This window comes from Leishmania infantum, chromosome 32, assembly GCF_000002875.2.
Source record: "Leishmania infantum JPCM5 genome chromosome 32".
Taxonomy (NCBI): Eukaryota; Euglenozoa; class Kinetoplastea; order Trypanosomatida; family Trypanosomatidae; genus Leishmania; species Leishmania infantum.
In genome coordinates this window covers 646,800-666,315 of record NC_009416.2, presented here as the reverse complement: position 1 = coordinate 666,315, position 19,516 = coordinate 646,800, and the positions used below count along the sequence as shown (strand labels likewise).

The following is a 19,516-nucleotide window of genomic DNA, read 5'->3' as shown; positions in this document are numbered from 1 at the left end:
GTTGCCACAGGGCGGCATCTCCGCCGGCGCCGGCGTCTCCCGTGCGCACCTGTCGATCACCGTAAGCTTGATTGCCTTTGTCGCCCTGCCTTTCCCGCCCTCCTCGCTTCGTCCTACCGCTCTCTGGCGCGGGCCCCGTACACGGGAAAACGAAAAAAAAAAGGGGTGCGGCTGCGCTGTTCTTTCCCTCCTTTCACAGCACAAAGCACGAGGAGAAGACGCCGCGCCACCATCGCGGACACACAAAGACGCACGCAAACCAAGGGTACCGAAGGTGACACGCGAACCCTCGCGATTCCAGTGCGCCATTTTTCGGGGGCTTCCCCCTTTTTTGTTTATGTTTGTTTTTTCTTTTCCCCCGCGGACATTCGCCAACTTTCCTGTCGTCTCTCTCCTCTGCGGTCCGTGTCTGGATGCACACATCTTGGGGGTATACACATAAAGCGTGTGTTTATCTGTCAACTTTTGGATCTCGCCCCTTCTGCACTGTGCGCGCTCTTCCCTCCCCCCTCCTCCTTCCCCCTAACCCCTTTTTTGTTGTGAACAGCTTCCTTGTACGCGCTTGTCTGTGTATCTGTACGCGGGAGAGAAAAAAAAACAAAAGTCCGGCGTTTTCTGAGTGTGTGTGTGTGAGGGCTCGCTGTGCTGGAGCCAGGAAAGGTGATAGTTGCCACAGGTATCTCCCGATCGAGGCTCTGCGTTTTCATCATTTGGGTCTTTGCTTCTCTGCTGCTGAACCGGCTGTCCGTCTGCACCTGGCTCCCTCCCTCCCGCGATCTGCCCCTTTCTTCGAACCACAACAGAAAGAGACCGCAGCTGGTGAGTTGCTTCGCTTCACCCAAGCTCCTCCGCGTGCCTCTTCGAGGCAAACCGTTCTATACACCCACGCCTTGTGGGATCGCCTTGGAGAAAAGGGCCGGGCCATCTGCGAGAGGTCTGTTGAAAAGCCTCTGTTGACGTTCCCTTCTTTTCCTCTTTTTTTTTGCTCTTGCTTTCGGCTCTCTCTCCCCCTCTCTCCGCACGCGCCAGGTGTGGATCGGTGTCTGTTTGACTGGTGTTCCGTGATGATTCCACTGAAGCTTGCCCCGCCGCGACGACCTCCCGCGAAACAGCCGATGTCCTCCGCAAAGCAGATGCAGTACTTGAGCCAGCAGCAGGTGCAGATGGCGCGTATGCTGCAGCAGCACACGCGTGATCGGCGCACCTACATTGTCCGCTCCATCCTGCTCTTCGTTACCCTCACAGTAATGACGGGCTACGGCTACTATTCATATGGCGTTATTGTAGCCCTCACCGTTCTCATCGGTGGATGGTTGATGGGATGGCTGGAGCTCTTGCAGATTGTGCTCGCATGGGTGGCCCGCAACGCTGGGCAGCCCAACTTCGATGAGCTGCTGCGCCGCGCTGACATCATGAGTGAGCCGATGAAGGAAAAGGAGAGCGTCAGCGGGGAGAACGAATTCCTGGAGTACGGCTCAAGTAGTATGCAAGGATGGCGTCGCTCCATGGAGGACGCGCACACGTTGCTGCTCCTCGAGAAGGGCGGGTTCTTCGGCGTTTACGATGGCCACAGCGGGGCCGCGACGGCGAAGTACTGCGGCGAGTACATGTTTCAGTTTGTCCATCAGACAAAGGCGTTCATGAAAGGCGAAATCTCGAAGGCCCTCTACGACGGCTTTATTGCGATTGACAAGTATCTGCACTCTATCCCGAGTTTTGAGCGCGGCGGGTGTGCAGCTGTCGTGCTCTACTTAGACGGCGATGACGTGTACTGCGCAAACGCCGGCGATAGCCGCTGTGTCATGTGCCGCAACGGCAGCGTCGATGCGCTCAGCACGGATCACAAGCCTTTTCTACCATCCGAGCAGATGCGCATCGAGCGCGCCGGCTGCTACGTGCTGAACCGCCGTGTGAACGGTATGTTGGCTCTGAGTCGCGCCATCGGCGACTTTATGTTCAAAAACAACGCGCAGGTATCGTGGGAGATGCAGGCGGTGACGAGTGCGCCGGAGGTGCGGGTCACGAAGCTCAATCGCGACAAGGACGAGTTTGCCGTCTTGGCGTGCGACGGCATCTGGGATATCATGTCGAGCAAGCAGGTCGTGGACTTTGTGCGGCCGCGCATCCAGGAGCGTGTGCCACTTGGGAAGATCTGTGAGGAGCTGATGGATGCCTGTCTCTCCCCGCAGCCGTTCCGGCTCGGCTGCGACAACATGTCTGTTGTCATCGTGAAGTTCAAGCGCGGACCTCAAGGCGGTGCTCAAACTGCCCAGGCAACCATCACCGGCTCGCCACATATGGTGCCGCCCCGTCTGCCAGCCGCATCCGCATCCGTGGCGGACGACGACAGCACCGTCTCCGGCACGAATGATACTCGCTCGCACGCCGCCGTGTCGGAGGTGTCCAACGGCGTACTCTTGACACCTGGTACTGCAGGGAAGACAAGCACCGCAGCGGCTGACAAAGCAGCAGCATCGGGCCATAAAAAAGAGGGAGTCGGCTCTGTGGAGCCGAAAGAGTCGCCTCTGGTATCGCCAAAGGTCTCCTCCGCGAAGATGACCTCAGAGCCTTCCAGATCTGCGTTGACGAAAGCCTTGCACAGCTCCAGCAGCCATCAATCTGGCGCGGATGCACGTGACAGCCGAGACTGTGAGGACACGTCGAATGGGTCTTCTGCAGCGATGAGCTTCCACCCCAAGGTGCTGTCTCCCACCGGGTCCACGCCCGATTTCAACATGAGGGACAAGGGTGTTTAGGCGAGGCGTCGCCGCGGACCTGATACCCAGTGCTATTGCGTACAGACTTTATAGGGCTACATGTATGCTTCACAGCCCACGTTATGTGTGTGCGATTTGCTGAGACGATGATCGTGTTACGGAAGGCGGCTCGCAGGTAAGAAGACGAGAGCCTTCGGCCTGCGCGGCTGCGTATGCGTTTCTGTGTTGATAGAGACGTGCGGGTGTTGTGGTGTGGTTTCGTGCGCTGGCGCCCGTTGTCGCTGGAGGGCATAGGAAAGGATGAGGGAGCTCGTAGATACATGTGTGTGCATCTGTTCTTTTCCTGTATCGTGAGAGTTGCTGTATGTCCGCTGCCGAGCGATGTCCGATTCGCTTTCTGTTTTGCTTTCTTCGCTATTCATCTACCTGTCTTTGTCTGCTTGCCTATATTGCTTTCGTGTGATGTGAAGCACCGGACCCAACCGGCCCCCACCCTCACCCACTTCCTCCTTTTCCATCATCTCCCTCTTTCGCACTCTCCTCTCTTCCTCTTTCTATGCTGCATCGCAAGCGAAGGGCATCGCCCACTTAGTGGGTGAACTCTCCAGTACGCCGAAGGCGCGTGCCGGATTGCTCGCGCGTGCGTGTGTGCATGCAGTGAAGCGCTGTACTTTCGGGTGCACTCCAGCGCACACTGGCACAGACGCAATCAAACGACGTGGGAACCCTCCGGTGTTGTGCCTCTCCGGCAAGAATGAGACAATAAGACATTACAAGGTTAGTGACTGCGAGGTGTTTGAGGCACTCCACGGATGTGGATCGCCGTCCCCTTCCGCAGCTGTACAAGGGGAAAAGATGCGGCAAGTCAGAGCTGAGACTTTAACAAGAATTTATTCTGTGTGTGTGTGCGGTTGCTGCACGTCTTTTTCGTATTTTTGGCGTTTTTTTTATGAGAGCGACGCATACAGAGTGGCCGGTTCACTTGCAGCACAGACACAGACGCACACACATAAGAGTACCTTTACCTCATCGCCTCTTCTTGCAACTTCCACGTGACACATCTCTCCTCTGTCCGTTGTAGTTGAAGCAGACAGGTATGTCACGGGCCCTTGTTGTTAACGTCCTCCAACACCTTTTTTTTCCCTCGCCTGCTCGCTCGACATTGAGAAGGCCGCTGCGTCTTTTTCTTCCTCTATCTTGCGTGTGTATGCGTATGCGTGATTCTGTACTTGAACTGCAGTGCTCTGGCTGCGTCTCTTCTCTCTTGTGTTTTCGTCGGCATTTTCGACCCCCTGATGAACACCGATGACAGACGTGGGGGAGGGGGCTGCTGCAGTGCTCCGTACGTCACGGTCTTGCACACTCGCTCTGTGTATGGAGAAGCCAAGCAGCTCCTTCCCACTCCCCCCTCTCGCTGCCGAATGCCGAGCGGCGTCTGATGGTGACAGGGTCCAGCACCCACGACCTGGGGGAAGGGAGGGGGTGTCAGAGCGATGCACCGCTGCTGATGCCGGCGGTCCTGCCTTGTATGGCGGTGCAAACTTTTGCACCATCTATGTGATGGGCGACCTGCCAGCGTGACTCGAGCGTAACCCCCCCCCCCCGGCCCTCGCACTGCCTAGAGGTGTGGGGAGAGCCCGAGCCACACCCCGAGGGGGATGCACCACGAGTGGCGACCGGCACAAGGGGGAGCGGCGGTGAGGCGACCTGCGAGGGGCGGGGTGTAGGTGGGTAGTGTTCGAGGCAGACGCCCTACTCGGGTGATTGAGTCGGTGCATTGCTGTAACGCATGACTATAGCGCTTCTTCGCACCACGCGGATGAGGCCCGTGAAAGGCCTGGGCGGGAGGGAGGTTTGACGCTCATGCACGGTGGCAGAGAGTCGTCACGCCGCAGAGGAGAAAAAAGCAAACTTTGTTTGAAGGTCTGTTCGGTAGCGGTCAGTCTTCGGTTTCTTCCCGAGTTTTCGCCCTCCGCCTTTTTCTTTTTTTTTTTGTCTGCTCGTTCACTGTTGTGTCTTTTGCTCATAACATTCTGCTCTCTCTGCGCCTGTGTCGGGAGCACATGCCTGGCTGTGCCTGTGTTGGGTGATGCCGTCGTCTTGTGTTGTATCGGTCTCGTGCGTGCGGCTTCTACCAGCCGTCGTAACCCTGAAGATGTGAGGCCTTGACATGTGACGTTTGTGCGTGCCCTATTTTTTATTCTTCGGGGTTGGGGGGGGGGGGCTGCTATCTGTCTGTCTGTGTCCATCTCTCTCCCTGTGCGGCGGTGGTGATGGTTTTGGTAGAGAGATGGAGGAAGGGAGCGGGGAGGGTGCTGTGTCCGTGTGTGTTCTCCCCTCGTTGTCTGCGTATGCGTGTGTGTCTCTCTCTGTCGCGAGTTTGAGTTTATGCTTATTTTTTACTTTGTTTTACTTCCCCCTGCGCTGTTCATTCCACAAAAACATGACAGCAATGAGAAGCACACGCACACACGCACACACCTCTCTATATATACATCTACATATGTATTATTTGCATACATATAGAAACGAAGAAGGCGGAAACGAGATGTGTTTGCTCATATCAGGTGCAGGAAGGAGACAACAAGAGAGAGAGAGAGTCAGGGAACGGGTGGGAAAGCAGGGGCGGTTTCTTCGATTTCGGCAACACACAAGTACAAAAAAAAGGAAAACAAAGGAGGGAGGTGGAGGAAGAGAAGGAAACCTTTTGTGAGAGCGTGTGTGTGTTTGGGGGGGAGGGGTACAACGACGCAAGCTCATGGAGCTGCACAGGCGACGCGGTGTCGTGTACCAATCACTCAGCTTCACCCAGCATTTCCCTCAAGACCGAGACACACAGACACACACGCACCCTGGTGCTGCGCGGTGAACGTCGCGCATGGGGACTGCGCTTTCACCGTTTCCCTTCGCGACGTCCCGCACGTGGCCCCACGGCCACGGACTTCAACGCCCGCTTCCATGTGATTTCCCGCCACGCCTTCCTTGTGCCTGCCCACTACTCCCCTTCTGCTCTTTTCCTTTACGGCGCGTCTGTCATGCGGGACTCGCACGCCCACCACCCGCCCTCTCTTTTGTCGGCCCGCGCGTCCCCGATCTGTCCAACTCAGCTCCACCTTCAAGCACACCTCTGCAACGTTGCCTTGCAACTCTACCAACATTCCGCAAGTTTGCTGCCGCGCGGTCTCCGTCTGCTTCTCGCTTCTGCTCTTCATCTTTGCCGTGTGTCCCCTTTCCCCATTGTGCCTGATTATGGAGGCTCCAACCGACAGCGACTCGATGCAGGTAGGGCCCGTGGCCGTTGGCCATGCGGATGGCGTGCTCACAATGCCGTCGGAGGACTTTGCCAGCCTGCACTTGCAGCCCATTCAAGACGACACGTGGATTCGCAACGCGGAGATTGTGCACATGGAGAACTTTGTGGAGACCGAGGATGGGAAGCGCATTAAACGAGAGATTCTGAGGGAGTACGTGGAGGAGAAGGAGCGCCAAGGCACTTTCCACCCTGATCCCATTCTGGAGGGTATGATATACCAGGAGAAATTCATGGAAGCATACCGCACGAATGGCCGCACCGTGGACGCCGACAAGGCGCACTCCTACCGCCTCAAGCTGTTGGAGAAGCATCGCCGCGCCCGCGCCATCGAGAACGCTGATATGTAAGGTAAGGAAAAGAAGGACGCTCGGAATCGCAGCACGGATTCGACCAGTACGGTGTTTATCCTGTGGTGATGATCGCTTCCCATGCCCCCGTATTTTCTGGGCCCTCGCGCCGGAGTGGATGAACATGTGTCCGTGTAGCGTCGTGCCAGCTGTGGATCAGCTTCCCGATATGTTTTCATAGTTGCCTTTACTCGTAAAAGAACGGAAACAAAAAAAAAGTACGTTCGCGCCTCCCTCCCTCCCTCCCCTCCACCGGGTCTTCCGCGTGGGCAATTTTTACCTTTTTTTCTGTTTCCTCGTCTAGTGCTATGATGCGTATGTGCTGCAGCACTAGTGCTGTCTGCACGCGTGAAAGAGATGATGTACGACACTCGCAGCACGGGAGCAAACACAGGCAAGGGCATGGCAAGCGGACGTCACACCACCATCCCGTTCAAGTAGGCCAGCACTCTCTGCTTTGGTTTTGGGTGCCCTCCCTTCTGCCTCCACCCACAGGCTGTTTCTCCTCTTTTACCTGTGTCTTTCCAAGCCTTGTACATTCCGAGTATCTTTATGATTCACTTCTTTCTTTTTTGTGGTTCGTTGAGCTCTTCGTTGATGTGTCTCCTCCTCTACTTTCTTTTTTTTTTTGCATATTTTGCGATCGCTGCAAGGCATGCGCGCGTGTGCGTGTGCGTGTGCGTGTGTGCGTGTGTTCGTCTTGTGCTCCCCCTCCTTCTTTTCTTTTTCCTGATGTAGTGATCTTCTCGTTAAACGCAACATGCACGTGGAACACCGTAAGCAAGAAATGGTGTGCATGGGTGGTCTTATAAGCGTCTTTCCCCTCAGCGCATGCGGGGTGAAACACATGCCGATACACCCGTACGTGGAACATGCATTGTGCAAACAACAACAAGGAAGAAAAGGGCAAAACAGAAGAGGCTTTAGAGTACTTTCGCATCTTGTAATGCGGCCCGCTACCTTGCTGAGCAGGATGGCACGCGAGATGTGCCTGCTTTGCTCGCCTATTCCCTCTTCTCGAGACGCGGCAATCGTGCGGGTAAGGCTGGCAAGGGGCTACCGCGCTGGAGAAGGGGCTTCAGAGGCTGCCGTTTTGTACCGCCCAATAAATTAGACGCGCGCTACTTCCTGAGAGTCCCGGTCTCCTTGCTGGCGCGCTGCTTACCGCTCGTTGAACGCGCAGCCTACTTGCAGCGTTGTTGGCGCTAGACGAACGGATTCCGCTCCCTTCTGCCCTTCTCACTTCGTCTTTTGTACATCGTCTCTCCACATTCGTGCTCTTCCGCGGTGCTTGGGGTGACTGTCTTTTCCAGCACCTCCCGCTCGCGCCGGATCCGTAAGGGGACAATCCACCGAACAGCCACACAGCTTGTTTGCCGCACCCGCTGCAGGCGAGTAGAGCGACGTTATCAGCTCTGACCACCACCGTCATCGTGGACGTAGCCGTTCTCGATTCTTTGCTTTCGTTCTACGGAGACCTCCGGCTCTCCTGCCGTCACGACGCTACAGCTGTATCGCATTCCTCTCCGTAAACGCCTCGAAAACAGCGACAATGCCGGTGGCGCCGCTTCATCCAGAGCTCCAGCGCGTGCTCAAAGAGAACCGTAGGGCCCGCGCTTTCGACCCGGGTGCGTGGATTGAGATGAAGTGCGCGAAGCTGAACGACTACATGCGCCGGTGCGGTCTGAAGGCCTGCGTGACGAGTGTCTCGGGCGGGATCGACTCGGCAGTCGTGCTCGCCATGTGTGCGCGCGCAATGCGGGCGCACAACAGCCCCATTAAGAAAAACGTGGGACTGTGCCAGCCCATCCACAGTAGTGACTGGGCACTGAGGAGGGGAAAGGAGAACATCGCCGCCTGCGGTGCGACGGAGGTCGTTGTTGACCAAACCGCCCTTCACACCGAACTCGTCACGCTTGTAGAGAAGGCTGTCGGCATTGACGGCGGCGCCTTTGCGCGTGGGCAGCTGCGCAGCTACATGCGTACCCCAACGGGCTTTTACGTGGCGCAGCTGCTCACCCAAGAAGGTACGCCGGCAGTTGTCATGGGCACCGGCAACAAGGACGAAGACTTTTACCTGGGCTACTTCTGCAAGGCTGGCGACGGTGTCGTGGATGTGCAGATCATCTCCGACCTACACAAGAGCGAGGTGTTTCTCGTCGCCGAGGTCCTTGGGGTGCCGGAGAACACGCGCCATGCGGCCCCATCCGCCGACCTCTGGGAGGCACAGACTGACGAGGATGAGCTGGGCTTCCCGTACGACTTTGTGGAGTTTTTTACGGAGTGGTACTTGAAACAGCTCGAGACGGCCAAGCTCGAATTCCTGAATAGCCTATCTGATGAGGCCCGAGACCAGTTTGAGCGGTACGTCGCCGCCTGCGAGCTCGTGCACCGCCGTAACGCGCACAAGCTGCAGGGCCAAGTGAACCTCTAAAGAAGGCTACTGTGGTCGTGCTGCTACTGGTCTCTTGTCGCATCGACGAAGCGGCATGTGCTGATGTGCTGGTCACTCTGCCGAGGTCATTTTTTTTTATTTGCGGTACCTCGAATCACCGTCTGTATCGCGCGCGCCCACCCTCCTCCTCGTCCTTCTCTGTTGCTCCGCCGTCATTTTCGCGGCGAGCATTTCTGCTCCACGTGTGAGCATGGTACCCTGTGGTGATCCTGAGCATTGCATCCGGGAGGACGCTATCCGCTCATCGCTGGGTCTCTCGGCCTCGCCCTGCCCCCTTTTGCGTCTGCGCCTCTGACCACCGCAATGACTACGTCGACGATGTTGTTACTTCGCTCGTTCCTGCGTGTTCGTGGTGAGTGCGGCTATCGTTTGCTGCATGTGGGTCTCCCTTTCATCAAGACCACAAAGGTCTGATCAGGACAATCTGTACCCCAAGTGTCGAGTGCATCCATAGTTGCTCTGACGGTGCCGCGGATGGACGAGATCAAGTGGGTGGCTGACCTGCCTCAAGGTTCACCTCCGATCGCTGCAGCTCCAGCCCCGCGAGTGTGCCCTGTTTTCCTTTGTTCTCTTTTCAGGATCCGCGTCGCAAAGAGCTACTCCGCGACACCTCTTTGAATCTCTCTCCCCCCCCTCTCTCGGTTTTACGCATCTGGTCGTGCTCGCATCGATTTGCTCTACCCTGCCTCACCAACTGGGCCGACGTGCAGCGAGGGTGCTACTGGGGGGGCAGCCGTGTACGCCCGCATCGACGCAGCACGCGAACTGAGCTGGCGAGCGCTTCGTGTGCAGAGGAAGTCAAGCTCCCCAGCTGCCGAGAGCGTCTGGGCACGGGCAAACAGCACAGGAAGCACAAGCGCGCATACATACACATACACACACAAAGTCAAACCATTCTTTGACTCTTGCCTCGAATCGCCGCTGCATAGATGGAGCCCAGCGCACAGGACACAGGGGGGAGCATGTTGAAAAGCGAGTCGAACCCTATCGTGGCTACATCACCGCCTAGGTCGCACTGGCTTACCTCCAGTTCCGCCTCTGCAACGCCAAGGGCGTCACCAATGCTGCAGCAAGAGGAGGAGAATTCGCAGTTGAATGCAACAAGTGAAAAGCTGACCGCGCAGCATCTGACACCACCTACAGGCCCCCGCGCACGTCGCCATCACAGTCGAGAAAGCAGCAGTGCTGAATCACGTGACTATGCCGATGAACTGGCTAGCAGCGCCTTTCAAGACTGCCGCAGCGGCGCACTGGTGCTCACAACGTACTCGGCGCAGCAGCTGGCCTGCTACACGGATGCCATATCGTCCACGGCGAGGGGCACAAGCGCTGGGTCGCCTGACATGCCGCGAATGCGCACCTTTCATCGCGCCGATAGCGACGATAATGATGGCAGCGAGGATCGCTCTGGCCACGAAGCCGAAACAGCAGATGACCCTGGTGACGCTACGAGTGATCCTGCTATCGAGCAAGACGCTACAATTGAAGCAATCGTACCTGTCGTCGACGATGACCCGGCAGTGCTGCCGCACGAAGCGCATGAGGAGGCGCAGGAGGTGGTGCGCGCTCGCCAGGGCACGGATGCGGTCTCTGAGGGCACCTCGTCGGACACCCCGGAGGGTGTGTGGGCGGCCCGCCACGAGAAGGAACGGCGGTCGGAGGGGCAACCGTCGATTGCGAGCAGCGACCTCAGCATCGGAGGTGCCAAGTCAGCAATACTGTCATCTGCGGCTTCTTCGGCAGTCTCGCGGCATGCTGACTCAAGAGAGTGGGCTGCAACACGCAAGACGGCGCTGGAGCGACTGCGCGCGAACTTTGATCACCCATCCAGGACCGTCGCCTCCCTCGCCCCTCAGCGTCGATCATCGAGCCTGCTCGCGCAACGTGAACCCGGGAAGGCTCACGTGCTGCGCTTCCCGTCAGATGCGGTGATCAGTCGTGAGCGCGCCTTGCAGCCGTCTGACTCTTTCGAGGATCTTTCAAAGGTGCCCCTTTCCGGCGAGAGGGCAATGCCGTCGGAGACGCGAGGCCCTCCCCGTGCCGAGGGTAAGACAGCGGCGAGCATCCTTGGCGAGCTTCTCGGTGATTCCTGGATCGGCGACGCCGCCGTCGTAGGCCAGCTGTCACGATCACAAAAGGAGCCGGCAGCCTATGGCAGCTTGAACGAGGGTGAGAGTCATGCATCGCTCAGCGAGAAGGTTGCCACGCCGGTGAAACCAGCAGCAGGATCAGCGGCAACGCCGGTGGCGACACAAAGTCTGAGCGGCAGCCGCTTCATCGTTCGCCCTGCGCTGAGCACCGATGTGAGTGGTATCAGCCCCATTAAGAAAGACGTGCCATCGATTCTGGCAGACCTGTACGGCACACCGGACACTAGGCCGCCGGCAGTGGCGATGCTGCAAACCCCTCCTGCTAGCTGGGCCACGACGACATCCCCTCCGTACGCACTCGGGAGGTGGAGTTTGCAAGGCGCTCTGGAGGCGATGCACGAACTATCCGCCGATGTGGCCACGGTGGACTTTCACACCGCGCAAACGGCGCCGTCCGCTGTCTCTGCGTCCGCAGAAGAGACCCGCGTTTGCGATCACGTGACCGTCGACGACACCGCCACCACCGAGGCCTCTGCAAGTGAGTGCCAGCACCCGCCTCAGAGCCTTTGCGCGAATCGAGTCGATCGCGCACCGCTTTTCGGTCAGCGGCTCGTGCGCTCTGGCGTCGTTCTCCTTCCCGACGACGGCGGTGGTGCCAGCTCAGGTTTCCAATCGGATGCGAAGGTGCCTCTGCCCACAGAGAGCGCGCCGAGATCCCGGGACTTGTCACGGGTGAACAGGTGGCGCTGCTCGGAGCGCCAGTCCCTGGCGCACGCGGAGCATTCCGTGGCGGAGGCGTCGGCGACCACACCTCCGCACGAGAACACGGCGCTGCCGCGGCCTGCGGAATGGCGGCAGCAGCGCGTCAAGGAGGAGCTGCGGGCCAAGGAGATGGCCGAGTGCACCTTCCAACCGCTTCTCTCGCCTGGCACGCGGGCCATGGTGCGACTTGCGCAGGAGCGGGAGTTGGAGAGAACGCTACAGGAAGAGGAGGACGGAGCAGAGGCGCAGGCTGCCGGAACGCGCCCCAGGTTGGCGCGACCCGACTCCCAGCAGCCATCTCTAGACGCTTCCACACTGAAAGCAACCCTACAGTCTGTGTACAAGCGTCTTTATCCAGCGGAGCTGTCGGCGGCGGCGTCACGTCGGCGAATCCTTGACCAGGAGATGGAGTACCGCCGTCTCGCGCGGGAGGAGCTGATTCTACTGCGACATCGCTGCGGCGTTGATCGACGCGCGCCTCGCTGCGCCCGCGGTGGCGGCGCGGCCCGCTCACGCGAGACATTCAGCTCTTTCATGAGCACCATCTTGCAGACAGACTGGGAGGAAGCCACTGCAGCGATAGCTTTACCACGGTTGGTTGCCGCGTCGTCATCGCCCACTCAGTCACGCATGAAAGGCAGCGCTGTGGCACCGGTGGCCGTAGTGCAGACATCATACATGTCGCCAATGGCCGTGGCGCTCTTGGAGGAGAAGAAGGCCAAGCGCAAGTACAACTCCAGGCGCCAAGCAGAAATGCACGGGCAACATGCTGAAGCGGGCGATGCAGAGGTGGGGGGCGGGGTTGGTCGCCGTGGCACAGCGCAGTCGCCGGCAGACAGCGGAGAGGCCACGCGCGCCGAGGAGAGCTTCCGCGTCGCCCTCTTTGATGAATTCCTTCTACGGCAGAATGCGTACTATTTTAACCGTTCGCGAACGGTGCGGGAACTGGAGAAGCAGATGGCCCCCGTCTTCACCCCCAGGACAACAAATGCAAGCGCGCGGCTCGTGCAGAACATGGTGTCGAGGTCGCTCTTAAACGAGTCCATGGGCCCAGAGATGTCCTCTATTGTGGCACAGCGGGAGCGGCAGCGCGTTCCATTCACGTCGCTTTTTGTGAAGCAGCATGCCTCGCCGTACGTTGACCCGTGCACCTTCAAACCAAATATATCACCGGCGGCGCGCGCAGCCAGGGAGGAGGATCGCCGTCGCCAGCGCGCAAACAGGCAGGCCCCGGCAGTGCAGCAGCAGAGCTTCTTCGAGCGGCTTTACGCTGATGAGCAGCGCAGGGCGAAGCACCGCGAGGAGGCCAAAAAGCGCGCGGAGGCGAAGGAGGTGGAGGGGCTGACGTTTCAGCCAACGCTCAATGTGAAGTGCAACGCCCGCGTCCACTCTATGCTGAACCCTCGCAACTACCAGCCGTACCAGGCCTACCTGCTCGAGAAGCGTCAGTTGCTCGAGGCCAAACGCAAGGAGCAGGCGGAGGAGGCCCAGCAGGCTGAGGAAGACGTGTGCACCTTCCGTCCGCAGACTACAAAGAAGCCGGCGTACATTGCTAAAATGGCGAAGTGCTTCGGCGTGCTGCGACAGCAGGATGCTGAGTTTTAACTCAGTGCTGACCCTCGCAAGGGGGGCAGGGAAACCGACGCACGCAGCAGAGGGGCAAGGTAGGGCCTGCCGCAACGGACGGGACGAAGTGCTTTGCCTTCCTACCTGATCCGTGTGCAGCGCGCATCTGTGCCTCCGTGGATTCGCACGTCGTCGATTTCACCATAGAAGGCGGAGTGTGTGCGGGAGTGTAGACTTACTCTCATAGACGTTGCAGACGGCTGAGGAAGAATCAGACAGAGAACGAGACAGAGGGTTATTCCTCTGGCAGGGGCCCACGCGGCGCACTACACGACACCTCTCCGTCATTCTCTCATTCTCTCTCTCTGTGCTTTTTTTTTAATCTGTGTGTGTGTGTGTGCGTCAGTGTTGACTGCGTCGGCAGCCAGCATGCGTTTCAGTTCATGTGCGTCTGCCTGTTCCTGCTCACTGTCGTTTATCAGGAAGTGAGGCGACGAGAGAGAGAGCCACCGAAACCGGCTTTCTCTTGTCGCCTCTCTTCACCTCCTCGCACACACCATGACCTGTCGCTCCACATTGTGCAGGTTTCGTTGGCGGCCCTCTGCACTGCGCCAATGGACACCATCAGGAGGAAACCTGGTCCCGGCGGGCGACAAGCGCGAAATGAAAAGTGCTTCAGCGCTATAGAGAAAGATTCACTTAAAACTTGTGGGCCATTTGGATGTGTACCTGCCGAGTATCTCCCTTCCTCTGCTGGGAGTGGCGACATGCGATCCGCCTCCGCCTCGTGGCATGCCCCTACTTATTTTATTTTGGCGATGGGGGAGGTCGGATGCTTCCTTGTGCCGCTCCTCTTCGACGGGCACGACCGACTCCGCAGCTCTTTGAGGCATAGTCGCTGCCCCCTCCCCCCCGTGCTCTGCGCGATGTGCGTCTTCTCCTCATCGACGTGTCCGACAACAAGTGGTGCTGATGCGGATCTTCTTTCACCGAGCAGAAGGAGCCCCTGCTCAACGGCGCCGATCGTTTTGTGCCTCCACAGACTCGCGCTCTGGATGCGGATAGGTGGAGAACACGTGCCGTTTACCACCAAAGGAGATGCGCAAAAAAAAAAACAATGGACTAGAACGCCGCTTTTCTCTACTCCTTCTTTGCATCCTCTTCTATTTTGATGCGTCTTGCTGTTCATCCCGCAATCTTCACCGTTCGTCCGATTCCACCAACATGCGCTTTCATGCCTTCGTGGTGGCGTCACCTTCTTTTTGTGTTGTGTGTGGGTGTGTATGGGGACCACACGACCACCGCTGCTCACTACCGCCTCCAGTTCCGGAACACATAAACAATTGAATCTAAGGAACCACACGCCACCCCCTCATCATCATCATCATCGATTACTTTCGGCACACGCACTTATCAACGCATGCTGTTGGAGGCACGCACACGTCTCCAAACACACGTGCATCCCATACCCACCCGCCCAGCCCCACAGGCACAACATAGGCGCACTGCACTCTTCATCAGCTCTTGCCCACCCACCTCCTGCACCTTTCAGCTCTTCGTTCTCTCACTTGCTGTATGACACACACGCGCCTACACGCGTCCACGCACACACAATCTCTGTCCGTCTGTGTGTGGGACTTTCCTGCGGGTATTTGCGTGTGTGAGCGCGGTGGTGTTTCTTTTTTTTTTTGTCGTATTTTCCACTCGTTTCTCTTCACAAGCTCATCAGTGTTTGTCTTGAGGTTCCCCGTACTTCACTTCCCTGATCCCTTCCCCCCACCCACCACCCACCACACCTCTGAGAGCTGTCGCGCGTGTTGCTGCCACGAGTGGTTTGCAGGCACGCACACTGTGCCCTTTCTACGTCGGTGTGAAGTCGCCCACTTGCCGCGTTCGCTTGTCTTGCCCTTACGAAAATGGAGCCACGGAAGGCGGTGGAGAAGGTGCATCCGAAGCTCTCCCCATCGCCGGAAATGCCCACCGGAGAGCAGGCACAGCTCCGATCACTGCGTAGCTCTCGTGCCTCTAGCGAGGCGCGCTCGGAGCAAGGGCCAGCGGCCCCTTTCAGCGGTTCTTTCCAGGACGCGCAAATGGCTGCCTGCCGAAGCTCTCGTGCCGGCAGCGAGGCTCCGCAGCGAGAGTCAGTGACAGCCAGTCCCAGTAGTGCTACGCGCCGCGACCCCTACGCGTCGTATCGTAGTTCACGCGCTGGCAGTGAAGTGCCTGACCGCGGGCCAGCTTATGAGCCGAACGAGGACCGCTCCGCTCGCAGCTCGCGGGCGGACAGCGAGGTGCCCGAGCGCGGCGGCTACAACGAGCCGGCGATACCGTCACCGAAGCGCACCCCTGGAAAGACCAAGCAGAATCTCATGATGATGGCCGCGTCGACTGGAAGTCGCTCCGCGCTTCGATCCATACGCGCTGGCGGCGCTGTTAGCGGTGCAGGGAAGTCGGGGCACCGTGCCGACGTCCACGGCGGCGGTAGGGCTCCACAGAGCGTGCGCGAGCACATCCACAACGTCGAGCAGCGGTTGTACGGCACGGTGCACCGTGCGACGACGACCTTTCAGTTTTACCAGAAGCTGCACTACCCACTGGAGTATCCAAACGCAGGAGATGAGGCTGACGTGGCGGAAGGCGCTACGGTGGCGGAGGGCCAGGCATACAGCGAATCGATGGCGTTGCCGGCGGATCCGAAGGAGCCGTCCCCACAGCCGCGCTTTGGCAGCCACAACGCTGCCAAAAGTACGGAGCTCATGAGAGGGACGCCCTCGCCCGCCGCTTGCGAAGACGGAGACAACATCACTACCGCCCCTGGCGGCGCCGCCGGGGCGTCCGCGTCGGATCCTCGCTCATCCACTAGTCACTCCTCCGTTGTTGCCGGTGCCGCTGCCGCCGCCCTTATGGGGAACCTATCGAGCGGCTGCGGAGGTAGCAGCAACAGCCCGAGCCCTTGCTTCGACGAGGCAGCCTTCAACGCCTCCTTCGAGAATACTGGCTTTCTGGACGAGTCTGGCGACATGCTATCTGAATCCTTCCGGGCGCCGCTGCAGACCGATGGAGAGGACAGCGCCCTGCAGTCTGTGAGTGTAGTAGCGATGGCGACACTGTTGGACCCTATGAGCGGTGCCCCAGTTCTGGGCCTGTGCCTAGGCGACTACAGCGGCCACATTGAATATTTTGAGGTGAGTACGGCGGACACCTACAACTCCTCCATTCGCCGCAGCAAGTCGCTCATGCAGCAACAAGAAGTCCGCGCTTCGCCAGCTGGGCAAATGCACGGCGTCTGTGGCAAGACGCGGGGCTCGCTGCGATACAGCAGTGACGACGGCACCGGTACCAGCGCAACGCCGAACAAGTGCGGCAGCCTAGACTCGGCAGCGACGGAGAACATTACCCATGACATGCGTGGCCGCGAGGTGCTGCGGCGGCATTCGCACAAGGCGTTCGTTAAGTCGATCAACGCCCTCACCTCCGTTGCGGTAGAGCCGTACGTGAAGTGTCTGACCTTTGTGCGCCAGCGGTGTTCGCCGAGCATGATCAGCTACCTCACCGCGAACGAGCGGGTCATCAAGCTGTTTCACGTGCGCCGTGAGGGGTTCAGTCCATTTAACGCCTTCGCGGGCATGGAGGAGGTAATCGGCAAGACCTTTGCTGGGTCGCGCTACTTTGCGCGCCTGCCACCACAGCCGGCCATTCTGCCCATCAAGGAGTTCGGTCCGGTGACCAATAGCATTCAAGCGCTGAGTGTTTCCGCGGACGGGGAGACGTTCATGAGCGTCGAGGACCTGCAAGTTTTCTGGTGGAGTTTCGAGGCGACGGACACGACGAAGGCAACCTGCATCGCGGACCTTCGGCCGCCGTCGGGGGCCCTGGACGAGGTGGAGGAACTCGTCACCGCGTCGTCCTTTCACCCGACGCACAGTTCGCTGTTCCTGCTGACCCGGAGCTCCGGCATTCTCAACATTGGCGACCTGCGCGACCCGCCATCGCGCGAGAGCCGCAAATACGCCATCTCATCGCAGCTTACGACGCAGCAAAACCCATTTAGCTGCCAGGCGTACGACGAGATCCTCTGCAGCATCTCAGGCGCCTCTTTTTTGGGCCCCGACCACGTTGTGACGCGCGACTACCTCAGCTTGAAGCTCTGGGACTTGCGCAAGCCGGATCAGCCGTGCGCCATGATGCCCGTGATGAACTACGTCTCCAAGTACCTCGACTCACTGTACGAGAATGACTCCATCTTTGATCGCTTCCCCGTCGCCGTGGACGACATCTCTGGCACGGTGGTGACAGGCCTCTACGACAGCGCTGTCGCCGTGTGGCAGCCGCTGCACTCGTCGCTGACTCTGGCGAACTCTCTTGTCCACTACCGCGCCGACCCGTTCGTCGAGCCTGATGACGCGGTCGCTGGCGGGGTGGTGGGGGTGCAGGAGCTGGAGAAGTCGCTTGCCGACGCCTGGTCACAGACGCTAGCGGCGCAACGCAGTTCCCGGCCGTCGTCGCAAACAATCGAGGAGGACGGCTTCGGGATGGGGGTACCAGAGGAGGCGATACCGGAGCCGTTCACGAACAAGGTACTTACAGTGGCCATCGCCCCAGGGGGCGAGCGGTTCTGCTACACGTACAAGAACGGCCGCCTTGTGTACGTCTTTGAGCGCAAGAGCGATCCCCAGTGACGTACTCACAGATCGTCGCTGAGCAAGAGGGAAGGCAAGGCGACGGGAACGTCGAGGGGGAGAGGAGGATGCATATAGCCACTCGGTGCAGCAAGCGTGCCGGACGCAACGCTGGCTGTTCTGTTTGTTTGACGTCCATACACCGTTCCCTTCTCTGACGCTAAAGGCAAATACAGCGTTCACCAGCATATACGTCCGACAAGCGCCAGACGGTGCTGCTGGTCCAGGGGCACTTTATGGCGCGCGCGCTCGTTTTGGTGCACCACCTCTTCTTCGCCAGAGTGTACCCTGCCCCGCCCCTCTCCGGACACCGACACTACGACACAAGGACGCACAGACCCAGGCACACACACACACACATCCGCAGTTACCTTTGTTTTTGTGACGTTCCTTGCCAGCTTTGCCCGGGTAGAAGCTGCTCCTTTCTCTTCTTTTGTTGACCATCACGCACCTGTACCCCGACTGCCATTTTTTTTTTATTGCCCGTTGTTGTTGTTCTCTCTCTCCCTATTCCGCACCCCTTGTCCCTGCTCACGGTCTCTCGACTACGTGTTGTTGTGTATGTTGTATGTTTGCGTGCATGTGTGTGCGTGCGTGTGTCTCCATCACGCAGCGCTCCTGTGCGCTCTCTCGTGCTGCCTCTACTTGACCACATTCGACTATCTTTTCCATGCTTGTTGTTGTTCTCTCTTTTCGGAGAAGGACGGCTGCGAGGTAGTGTGGCGTTGTTGCTGTCATGATGACGAGCGGCATCCCTGGACTACAGTTCAGGTGGGGCTCGTGCAAAGACTTGGTGCATAGCCGACAGTTAGGGGAGAGAAAGCCTACTGAGGGCGGCGAGTCCGGCAAAGGCTGTGCGGCATTCGATGCGACTACTGACACCGGTAGGGGCGATGTTCTTTCACCTGCAAACACTCACACGCACACGCAGAGGGCGCCGCCGACAGACGCACACGCACACACAAACATGTGCGTAAAAGCCGTGAATCGCGCGCATCAAGCAGCCGAAGCTGCCGCTTACTTAGCTGTCTTTCTCCTTTTCTATGAGTTTGCTTCCTGCTCGCTGTGTATTCTATTCCTTTCGCCCCTCCATGCCGCTTTGGCGGGGGAAGTGGCGGGGAGGGAGGGAGGGAGGGGTGAGGGGGGGGGGGCTGCCATACGGCTTGACGGGTAGAAAAAACGGAGTGGCCCGTTTTCTTAGTTTGTTATCTCGCGCGCGCGTGTGTGTAAGTGTGTCTGTCCACTGCTGCTGGTGTCTGAGGCCCGTGCTGTGATGGTTTAGCCAGAACTCTCTTTTCGAGGCCGGCCTTTGTATTGCTGGAGGTTTGCGTAGAAGAAGGCGAGCACCCAGCACACGAGGACGCTCTGTCGATGCTCGCTCCGTCATCCTGGCTCTTCTGACTCTTTGAGAGGGAGAAAGACGCTTCCGTTAGCAGCATCGGAAGGCACACGAACACGCACAGACACATACACATGTACGCATATATATGTGTATATAGAGATGCAAAAGGATGTACGCGGCGTGCGCACACGAGTTGTTCTCCCGGCTCGGCGGCATCTCGTGCGAGCCAGACGCTTCTGCAGCTG

The 19,516-nt window shown here is 58.7% G+C and overlaps 5 protein-coding genes across 5 annotated transcripts; all 5 read left to right on the top strand.

Annotated features, from left to right (window-relative positions):
- Nucleotides 1–1,064: 1,064 nt before the first annotated feature.
- Nucleotides 1,065–2,756, top strand: LINJ_32_1770 (putative protein phosphatase 2C; the record flags this gene model as incomplete). Its single annotated transcript, XM_001467816.1, has 1 exon — nucleotides 1,065–2,756. One exon carries the CDS (start codon nucleotides 1,065–1,067, stop codon nucleotides 2,754–2,756), a length of 1,692 nt encoding a protein of 563 aa, XP_001467853.1.
- Nucleotides 2,757–5,966: 3,210 nt separating this feature from the next.
- Nucleotides 5,967–6,377, top strand: LINJ_32_1760 (conserved hypothetical protein; the record flags this gene model as incomplete). The annotated part of the gene is made up of 1 exon (XM_001467815.1): nucleotides 5,967–6,377. One exon carries the CDS (start codon nucleotides 5,967–5,969, stop codon nucleotides 6,375–6,377), a length of 411 nt encoding a protein of 136 aa, XP_001467852.1.
- Nucleotides 6,378–7,929: 1,552 nt separating this feature from the next.
- LINJ_32_1750 (putative NAD+ synthase) lies at nucleotides 7,930–8,811 on the top strand (the record flags this gene model as incomplete). Its single annotated transcript, XM_001467814.1, has 1 exon — nucleotides 7,930–8,811. The coding sequence occupies one exon, from the start codon at nucleotides 7,930–7,932 to the stop codon at nucleotides 8,809–8,811; it is 882 nt and encodes a 293-aa protein (XP_001467851.1).
- Nucleotides 8,812–9,794: 983 nt separating this feature from the next.
- On the top strand, nucleotides 9,795–13,289 carry LINJ_32_1740 (conserved hypothetical protein; the record flags this gene model as incomplete). The annotated part of the gene is made up of 1 exon (XM_001467813.1): nucleotides 9,795–13,289. One exon carries the CDS (start codon nucleotides 9,795–9,797, stop codon nucleotides 13,287–13,289), a length of 3,495 nt encoding a protein of 1,164 aa, XP_001467850.1.
- Nucleotides 13,290–15,166: 1,877 nt separating this feature from the next.
- Nucleotides 15,167–17,929, top strand: LINJ_32_1730 (conserved hypothetical protein; the record flags this gene model as incomplete). Its single annotated transcript, XM_001467812.1, has 1 exon — nucleotides 15,167–17,929. One exon carries the CDS (start codon nucleotides 15,167–15,169, stop codon nucleotides 17,927–17,929), a length of 2,763 nt encoding a protein of 920 aa, XP_001467849.1.
- Nucleotides 17,930–19,516: the final 1,587 nt, after the last annotated feature.